The sequence below is a fragment of the Etheostoma spectabile genome, unplaced genomic scaffold (assembly GCF_008692095.1).
Source record: "Etheostoma spectabile isolate EspeVRDwgs_2016 unplaced genomic scaffold, UIUC_Espe_1.0 scaffold458, whole genome shotgun sequence".
Classification (NCBI taxonomy): domain Eukaryota; kingdom Metazoa; phylum Chordata; class Actinopteri; order Perciformes; family Percidae; genus Etheostoma; species Etheostoma spectabile.
This window is the reverse complement of record NW_022605613.1, coordinates 333,837-344,265: the sequence shown is the minus strand read 5'-3', so window position 1 is coordinate 344,265 and position 10,429 is coordinate 333,837. Positions and strand designations below refer to the sequence as shown.

The window sequence follows — 10,429 nt, the reverse complement described above, 5'->3', positions numbered from 1 at the left end:
TCGCGATTGGTCGTCTTCTGGGACGACGCATGGCTCGGCACTGAGGAAGAATATAAATATAATATATGGATATATATATATTAATATAGAAATGTACAAAATAACTAAAAAACACGCCTAAAAAATACTCATATGAAAATAATAATAACACCATAAAATAATGATAATAATTTAACCCTCACTGGCCACAGCTGCAGCAGGTAGTGAACGTCCTCGATGTGTAGTTTAAATCTACTGCACTCGCTATCTCCTCCCAGACCCTTTCCCCCCCTCGTCCTCCCCTGCCTCCCCCGCCCCCTCCAGGCGTCCTGGGTCGGCGTGAGCAGCACCGGGCCGAAGCACACCGCCAGGTTCTGGTGGTTCATCCTGTTGGACGCTGAGGGACGCCACCCAGGCTCAGTTGGTCCAGCAACAGGGACAACGTGGCCTGGACACCACACACACCACTATCTAACATATAATATATATATATATATATATGAAAATTTTGCAGCAGAGAAACTCTGTGTTACCCTCTCTGCAGGCGGCAGACGGACAGCAGCTCCCGGTGTCTGGGCCAGCTGGGAATCAGATCTGGGGTCCCAGGTGGGACAGAGGGGGTCTCAGTCATAGGCATCTCTGACCACACTGGTACGATTCCTGGTTGATGCGCGGTAAGAGGCAGCTCCCGCAGGTAGTCCTTCGATACCCTGAGGAAATACAGAGAGGACCAAACCGGTTAGCCAAAACCATGTCTATGTCCAACCAGCAAGGAGGAACCACGTGAGTACATGCCCCCGGCGGTTGTCAGAGTACATGCCCCCCGCGGTGTCCAGATAGGTACAGTGCCCCCGGCGGGTACAGTAAGCCCCTGGCGGTATCCAGGGACAGCCATGTGAACAATGTTGGTCAGGTTCTTAGGACACCAACTTAACCATTTATGCTGATGATATGGTTATCTCAGCTTTGTTCAAAAACTCTTAGTGCTTTGTGTCTCTATTACAAAACGCTTTCAACAAAGTTCAGAACATGTTTCTACAACTGGATCTTACTCAAATGCAAATAAGACGCAGTTGTTGTTTATTCTCCAAAGCAAAAGAGCAATCGCAATAATCCTCTATGTCACTCTCAAGGGCAGCGAAATCGAAAGAGTTACATCTTTTAAATATCTAGTATTTTAGTTGATGACAGTCTTAGTTTAAGGGACATGTTGAACAACTGGTGAAAAACTGAGACTGAAAATTGGCTTTTACTTTAGAAATAGGCTATGTTTTCTTTCATGCAGAAAGGAAACTTGCAGCTGCAACATTTAACCATTCGGATTAGGGACCATTATATAAATGCCCCAACCCAAGTATTGAACTACTGGACTCTGTTATCATGCCGCATTGAGTTTATACTAAAACTGTAAGCCTCGCAACACACCACGGGAACTGTACACACGTGTGGGCTGCAGCGTTGGAGAACCGTAGACAATCATTGGTACATGTTCATTTAAAGGGTATTCTCGTCTGCTCCCCTCATATCGTGTTGAAAATATTCACCAAAAGCGGAAGACTGTAATTTCTTTACTGCTACTGTCTGACCAAGTGTCCCTCAGAAGTTGGTAAGGTGGCATTTCACATATCTGCCCCCCCCCACAACTGGAACAATTTACAAAGTTGGAAATTAAAGGAAGTGGTTGCATTGGTCAGTTACAAACTCTTGCTCAAGGTTTGAATGAAATCTATGGCTGTAAATGTTTAAAATAGTTGTATGAAATGTTATGAAATTGTTAATTTACCCGGCGGTCCAGAGGTAACGCCCCCCTGCGTGTCCAGAGGTACACGCCCCCCTGCGGGTCAGAGTGAACGCCCCCTCGCGGTGTCCAGAGGTACATGCCCCCCTGCGGTGTCCATGCAGGCTACAATGCCCCCCTGCGGTGTCTACAGGTAATCGCCCCCCTGCGTGTCCGAGGGTAAACGCCCCGGTGCGTTCACTAACCTGTGCTGGACGTTGATGTCGGACAATCCGCGCTGAGACAACAGCTGAACTGTTTCTCTCAAACCAATCAACGGAGCTCCTCTTCACCGCCGCAGAACCACACGTCTGTACAGACCCACCACCTGACACACAGACAGGCAACAGACAGGTTAGAAAGAAAGACAGGTAGAGAGACAGACAGAAGACAGACACTTTAGAGAGACAGACAGTCAGAGAGACAGACAGGTCAAGATGACAGACAGACAGACAGAACACTTTAGAGAGACAGACGATTGACAGACAGGTTGAGAGAGAGACAGGTCAGAGAGACACACAGACAGACGACAGTTAGAGAGACAGACAGGTCAGAGAGACGAGAAAGGTCAGAGAGACACACAGAACATGACAGACGTATAGAGAGAAGCAGATTGACAGACGGTTAGAGAGAGAGACAGGTCAGAGAGACACACAGACAGACAGACAGGTTTAGAGAGACAGACAGATTGACAGACAGGTTGAGAGAAGAGACAGTCAGAGGACACACAGACAGACAGGTTGAGAGACAGACTGGCAGACAGACACAAGAGTAGCAGTTTAGAGAGACTACAGGTCAGAGAGCCGACAGTTTAGAGAGACAACGAGTCAGAGAGATGGACAGGTTAGAGAGACAGACACGGTAGGAGACAGAACCGAAAAGGACGTCCTGATAGTCAGCTAGAATCAAATCTGTCGTCACTGCACTCAGGGGCTCTGTGTCTTCATCAATAAGAAAGAAGAGATAGAACAGAAAAGTTAGAAAAGAAGAAGATAGAAGAAGAAGTTAGAAAGAAGTTAGAAAAGAAGACGACTAGAAAAGAACAAAAGAAGTTAGAAAAGAGAACAGCGAAAAGAGAATTAGAAGAGAATAGAAGTTAGAAGAAGAAGAGTTAGAAGAGAAGAGTTAGAAGAAGAAGTCAGAAAAGAAGAAGTTCGAAAGCAGAATTGAAAGACGAAAGTTCAGAAAAGAAGTTAGAAAAGAAGACGATAGAAACAGAAGACGTCAAAAGAAGAAAGTAGAAAAGAAGAAGTAGAGAAAGAAGAAGTCATAGAAAAGAATAGAAAAGAGACGATAGAACAGAAGAATTAAAGAAGTTAGAAAACGACGAAGAACAGAAGAAGTTAGAAAAGAAGTTAGAAAAGAAGACGATAGAAAAGAAGAAGTTAGAAAAGAAGAAGTCAGAAAAGAAGAAGTTAGAAAAGAAGAAGTCAGAAAAGAAGAAGTTAGAAAAGAAGAAGTAGAAAAGAAGAAGTTAGAAAAGAAGAAGTTAGAAAAGAAGAAGTCAGAAAAGAAGAAGTAACAGAAAAGAAGAAGTTAGAAAAGAAGAAGATAGAAAAGAAGAAGTTAGAAAAGAAGAAGTCAGAAAAGAAGAAGTTAGAAAAGAAGAAGTAGAAAAGAAGAAGTCAGAAAAGAAGAAGCAGAAAAGAAGAAGTCAGAAAAGAAGAAGAAGAAAGAAGAAGTTAGAAAGAAGAAGTCGAAAAAAAAGTTAGAAAAGATGAGTGAAAGAAGAAGTTAGAAAAGAAGAAGTCAGAAAAGAAGAAGTTAGAAAAAGAAGAAAAGTTAGAAAAAGAAGTCAGAAAGAAGAAGATAGAAAGATGAAGAAGTTAGAAAGAAGAAGATAGAAAGAAATTAAAGAAGAAGTCAGAAAAGAAGAAGTTCGAAAGATAGAGATAGAAAAAGAAGATAGAAAGAGAAAGCAGAAAAGAAGAAGTTAGAAAAGATGAAGTTAGAAAAGAAGAAGTTAGAAAAGAAGAAGTTAGAAAAGAAGAAGTAGAAAAGACGTATAGAAAAGAAGACGAATAGGACGAAGAAGTAAGAAATAGAAGAAGAAGTTAAAAAGAAGTTGAAAAGAAGAATCAAAGAAGTTAGAAAAAAGAAGTCATGAAAAAGAGAAAAGAAGAAGATAGAAAAAAGAATTAGAAAAGAATAAGTTAGAAAAGAAGAAGTCAAAAGAAGAAGAAGAAAGAAGAAGTTAGAAAAGAAGAAGTTAAAAAGAAGAAGTCAGAAAAAAGAGAAGTTAGAAAAGAAGAAGTTGAAAAGAAGAACAGAAAAAGAAGTAGAAAAGAAGAAGTTGAAAGAAGAATAGAAAAGAAATTAGAAAAGAAGAGTCAAAAGTAGAAAGAAGAAGTTGAAAAGAGAAGTGAAAAGAAGTCAGAACGAAGAAGTTAGAAAAGATGAATAGAAGAAAGAGAACGAAGCTATAAAGAGAAGAAGAGAAGTTAAAAAGAAAAGTGAAAGAAGAAGTAGAAAAGAGAGATAAAAGAAGAAGTAGAAAAGAAGTTAGAAGAATTAGAAAGAAGAAGTAGAAAAAAGAATAGAAAAGAGAATTAAAAGAAGAAGTTAGAAAGAAGATTAGAAAAGAAAGAAGTCAGAAAAGAAGGAGTTAGAAAATAGATAGAAAAGAGAAGTTAGAAAAGAAGAATAGAAAGATGAATAGAGAGTAGAAAAAAGAAGATAAAGAAGAGTAGAAGAGTGGGGGTACCTTGAGTCCCCGTCGTTCTATCTCTGCAACACACTTCTGGATGAGCAGAGGGATCGGAGACGCAGATCCTTCTTTCTCCACCAGGTGGTGCAGCTCCACCCCGAACACGCTGGCAGGAAGTGCTGAGTCACTGCTGGGCTGTAGGGACCAAGTTCAGCCATTGGACAATGAAACATGCTGAGTCATTGCTGGGCTGTGTGTCCCACTGTGTCCTTGTGTCCCACTGTCTTCCACTGTGTCCCTGTGTGTCCCACTGTGTACCTGTGTGTTCCACTGTGTCCCACTGTGTCCTTGTGTCCCACTGTCTTCCACTGTGTCCCTGTGTGTCCCACTGTGTACCTGTGTGTTCCACTGTGTCCCACTGTGTCCTTGTGTCCCACTGTCTTCCACTGTGTCCCTGTGTGTCCCACTGTGTACCTGTGTGTTCCACTGTGTCCCACTGTGTCCCTGTGTCCCACTGTGTCCCTGCGTCCCACTGTGTTCCACTGTGTACCTGTGTGTGCCAATTTGTCCCTATGTGTCCCTGTGTGTCCCACTGTGTCCCTGTTTGTGCATATGTGTCCCATTGTGTCCCTGTTTGTGCCTGTGTGTCCCACTGTGTCCGTGTGTCTACCTGTGTGTTCCTGTGTGTACCTGTGTGTCCCACTGTGTACCTGTGTGTCCCACTGTGTTCCTGTGTGTCCCACTGTGTCCCTGTGTGTACCTGTGAGTCCCACTGTGTCCCTGTGTGTCCAACTGTGTACCTGTGTGTCCCACTTTGTCCCTGTGTGTCCAACTGTGTACCTGTGTGTCCCTGTGTACCTGTGTGTCCCACTGTGTACCTGTGTGTCCAACTGTGTACCTGTGTGTCCCACTTTGTCCCTGTGTGTCCAACTGTGTACCTGTGTGTCCCACTTTGTCCCTGTGTGTCCAACTGTGTACCTGTGTGTCCCACTGTGTACCTGTGTGTCCCACTGTGTACCTGTGTGTCCCATTTTTCCTGCAGAGACAGTTTGACGTAAAGAAGTCCTCTGGGCTCCAGCTTCACACAGAGCTGCTGACAGCGACTCCCTGAGGGACACAACACAGTCCTTCATATCTCAGCAGAACCCCCCCCCCCCACCCCCCAACCCCTCTGTTGTGTCTCTATTATTTATTAAAGCAGTAAAGATGAATTGGTAGAGAACCTTTAAAGAGCGGAGGAATGGAGACGCCTCCGAGGCCGCAGACTCTGTTTCTGATTGGACCCGTCGGATCCGTCCCTTTAGCCCCGCCCACTGCCGCCGCTGGATTGGCTGCAGAGACACAAACCAGCAAAACGTCCGTCAACACCAACCAGGTCCGGGTTTATTGCGGCCATGACTGACAACTGAAGTCTCGAGGACCGACGAGATCTCACGAGTTCACGTGTGATTGCATGATACAACAGGATGTAGTTTCAATAAACAGAACCAGAACCTAACCCTTACCAGGGACCAGGGATTCGCATTTGAGTGCGGGACGGGTCCCAGGGACCCCAGAGGACAAGATGAGGGTAGTGAGTTACGCATTTGAGGACACTACGGGTCCAGGGACCCCAGAGGACGAGTCCTCGGTAGCAGAAAGACATGATTGAATACAGGAAGGTCTCTTAAGACCCAAAGGACAACACAAGGGACGGTCCACACGTTGACTTTAATGGAGACGTAACGACGTCGCTGCGGTTCAGGAGCCTTCCACAGTATATGTTAGATATCTAAGATCAGGATTCCTCCATCTTACCAGGGTTACCATGGTTCCCAGGGTTCCCTGGGGTCAGCACCACGATGCGTAGCTGGCGGGCTCGCTCCAGCTGCAGGTGGAAGGCGTGGTCCAGCGGGTGGGAGGAGCCTCGCAGCGTCAGCAGGGACGTCCTGGCCCTGGTCACGCCGTCCACCTGGATGGCGAGGAAGACGTCCTTACTGTCCTCGGACCTGAGGACGAGCGGAGATACCTTTGATCTGTCCTGACACACAGCAGCAGAAAAATAGCCAACCCGTTGCCGTGGAGACAGACATCTGACCCTGTCTGTATGGAGGTGAGTGGGAACGCCCCCCCCCCCTACCTGCCGGTCTTGATCTGGTCCAGGCGCAGCAGATGCACCGTCAGCAGCCCCGTCACCCGCTGGCTGCCCCTCGGGGGGTCGGATCCCACGTACAGGCGGAAGAGACTCACGTCGCACACCTTTACCTGGGAGGGGGGGATGGGGGGGGCCTGTTGCCGTGGCAGCAGCTCGGGGGAGTCCCCATCGCTCAGATAACCTGAAAAAAAAAAGTTCATATTTGCAGCTGCAGAAGTGAGTTAATGACAGCAGGCCGAAGGAAATAAATATCTATATCTAGAGATATATAGATAAATAGTATGATATAAATATATATATATATATATATATATATAATATTATATATATATAGTATATATATAATTATATCTATATATAATAGATAATATTATATATATATAGATATTAGTCTATAGATATCTAGATATATATATATAATATATTAATATAATATTATATAGTTGCTATCTATATCTATCCTATATTATGATAATACTATACTATCTATTATATAGATAGTATAGTGATTTATTATATCTAGATAGCTATATATATATAATATATATATATATATATATATTATTTAGCTATAATCTATATATACATATATATATAGATATGATATATCTATAGATATATATAGAGTATCTATAGATATATAATATAGTATATAGACATAAATATATAATATATAATATATATATATATATATATTAATATATAGATAAATATTTATCATATATATCTAATAGATTATAGATATCTTCTATATATAAGAATATATATAATGATATCTATATATCTAGATATCTATAGATATATAGATAATATCTATATATATATATATAATCTATAGATATTAGATAATATAGATTTATATCTTTATATATCTAGATCTCTATCTATAGAATCTATCTATAGATATATAGATATCTATATAATTATCTATCTATAGTATATATATAGATAAATAATTATATACTATAATTATTATATATAGATATCTATCTATGAGATACTATCTTAGATATATATACTAGAGATCTATTATAGATAAATATATGATAATACTATATCTATAGATACTATAGATATAATATCTATATATATATTTATATTAATATAAATATATATTATAATATATATAGAATAACTATATATATATATAATATAAATAACATATATATATATCTAAATATATATATATAAAATTATTTTGTATATATATTTTGTATATTTTATATATTTAGTGATATATAGATATAAATTATGATATAGATATAGATATATATTTATATCTATATAAATATAAATAAATATATGTATATAAATATAAATAAATATATATAAATATAAATAAATATATGTATATAAATATAAATAAATATATATATATACATATATAAATAAATATATATTGATGAGAACCGGCTGAAACTTGACCTCCTTTGGCCGAGCGTCCTCTAGATGAGCGCCTCAGAGGTCTGGCCGGGGGGGCTGAGCTGTCCAGGTGATACCTGCTGATCACATTCTGATTGGCCGACGATGACGATGCGTTTTTATTGGCTGGCTCGTGGCCGTGGCTGTCGGTCTCCTGGCGGCCGGCTCGAGACGAGGAGCGAAGGCTGAGTTTGCGTCGCAGCTCAGGAAGTTTCTTCATCTTCAGGGAGAGTTTCCTCACCGTACCTGGAGACCGCAGCCTGTCAATCACGCTGCTGGACACGCCCCCTTTCTTCTGGGAGGCGGGGCTAGAGTCGGAGGGGGCGGGGTCTGGGGGACAGAGACAGGGAACAACACACCGAGCATTCAGGACAACTGTAAAAGTTGATTATTACACATGTTGCATTTATACTCTTTAGAAACTACATCCCGCTCCATTTTTCCTTTTCAGTGTCGGGAAAACTCAACCGTGTTGCATTGTGGGATACGGAGTAACGTGTAGGCTATATCGTATGTATGCTTAAAATAGCAGTGCATTGTGGGAATTTTATAGTGGACTACATAGTGAATGAAATTATCTGCAGAGAATTCAAACACCTCTACAACATGGGAAACACACTATATAGGGAATTATTCCTGGGATAGGAAACTATTCCTGTGGAACTATTCCTGGCATAAGAAACTATTCCTGGGATAAGAAACTATTCCTGGGATAGGGAACTATTCCTGGGATAGGGAACTATTCCTGGGATAGGAAACTATTCTTGTGGAACTATTCCTGGGATAGGAAACTATTCTTGGGATAGGAAACTATTCTTGGGATAGGGAACTATTCCTGGCATAAGAAACTATTCCTGGGATAAGAAACTATTCCTGGGATAGGGAACTATTCCTGGGATAAGAAACTATTCCTGGGATAGGAAACTATTCCTGTGGAACTATTCCTGGGATAGGAAACTATTCTTGGAATAGGGAACTATTCCTGGGATAGGGAACTATTCCTGGGATAAGAAACTATTCCTGGGATAGGAAACTATTCTTGGGATAGGGAACTATTCCTGGGATTAGAAACTATTCCTGTGGAACTATTCCTGGGATTAGAAACTATTCCTGTGGAACTATTCCTGGGATAGGAAACTATTCTTGGGATAGGAAACTATTCCTGTGGAACTATTCCTGGGATAGGAAACTATTACTGGGATAAGAAACTATTCCTGGGATAGGAAACTATTCCTGTGGAACTATTCCTGGGATAGGAAACTATTCTTGGGATAGGAAACTATTCTTGGGATAGGGAACTATTCTTGGGATAGGGAACTATTCCTGGGATAAGAAACTATTCCTGGGATAAGAAACTATTCCTGGGATTAGAAACTATTTCTGGGATAGGAAACTATTCCTGGGATAGGGAACTATTCCTGGGATAAGAAACTATTCCTGGGATAAGAAACTATTCCTGGGATAAGAAACTATTTCTGGGATAAGAAACTATTCCTGGGATTAGAAACTATTTCTGGGATAGGGAACTATTCCTGGGATAGGGAACTATTTCTGGGATAGGGAACTATTCCTGGGATAGGGAACTAGGAGTTTTCTACTTACCTGTGTTTTCTGTTGTGATGTCATCAGCCTGGTGGCTAACACTGGGGCTGGCGCCCTCTAGTGGGCCGTCCCTGCTCCGATTCTCTTGACCTCCCCTCCCCCCCGTGTCCCCCTGTCTCCTCCAGACGTCCCGCAGCCCGGCGGGGTCCTCCTCCTCGGGGATGGGGTTGTACCAGATGTTGCTGCTGGGCTCCGGCTGCAGCCTGGAGGCCTCGTCTGAAGCCTGGGTCTTTCCTGAGGACAGCACCCAGGCCCGGCTGCTGCGGTCCAGGCTCTGCAGGTACATTCGCTGGCCAGAGAACTTGTTGCTAACGGGGGGACCGAGGACATCCTGGGGGGAGTCCTGCAGGCCTGGGGTGGGAGGGACGGGACTGACCCCCAGACCCACGCCACACGGCTCCGTCTGGGGGGAGAAGAAGAAATGGGACGTCAAAGTAAAATCAAAACACAAGAACAATGTAACGTGCTTTACGTTAAAAACAGGTTTACAACGTTTTGGAACCAGTCAGGTGGTCTTAGGGAGGACTGGATGGGACTGATCCAGTCTCGTGGTCTTATTGAAAGTTAGATTGATCCAGTCTGGTGGTCTTAGGGAGGACTGGACTGATCCTGTCTCGTGGTCTAACCTACCTTCTCCTGTGCTAGCCTCTGACTCCGGGCCTGCCCAGATGCATCCTGGGATGTCCCCGGTGGAATTTCCCAGTCAGGGTTTCGGTGGGCGGGGCTTGGCTGCATGGAGGGGGGCGGGGCCACGGAGCCTTGACGCGCCCACGACTGTTTCTTAGCAACAGTGATCCGGTTCTGGGGAGAAAAGGGGGGGTCAGCGGGGTCCGCCAGGGGGAGGGGGGGGGTCTGCATAGCTGGGGAT

General features: G+C 42.9%; 1 protein-coding gene across 1 annotated transcript in view; it reads right to left on the bottom strand.

Moving 5' to 3' along the window:
* The window catches only part of syde1 (synapse defective Rho GTPase homolog 1), a 25,532-nt gene that overhangs the window by 7,195 nt on the left and 7,908 nt on the right, over positions 1–10,429 (bottom strand). Inside the window, exons 2-9 of the mRNA XM_032511753.1 lie at positions 10,192–10,429; positions 9,562–9,964; positions 7,963–8,289; positions 6,523–6,718; positions 6,201–6,391; positions 5,627–5,734; positions 5,422–5,510; positions 4,461–4,598 (exon numbers count right to left, since the gene is read on the bottom strand). The exon at positions 10,192–10,429 is cut by the window's right edge and continues 20 nt beyond it. Of these exons, the coding sequence (XP_032367644.1) occupies positions 4,461–4,598; positions 5,422–5,510; positions 5,627–5,734; positions 6,201–6,391; positions 6,523–6,718; positions 7,963–8,289; positions 9,562–9,964; positions 10,192–10,429 (1,690 nt within the window). The remainder of the gene's footprint in view (positions 1–4,460; positions 4,599–5,421; positions 5,511–5,626; positions 5,735–6,200; positions 6,392–6,522; positions 6,719–7,962; positions 8,290–9,561; positions 9,965–10,191) is intronic.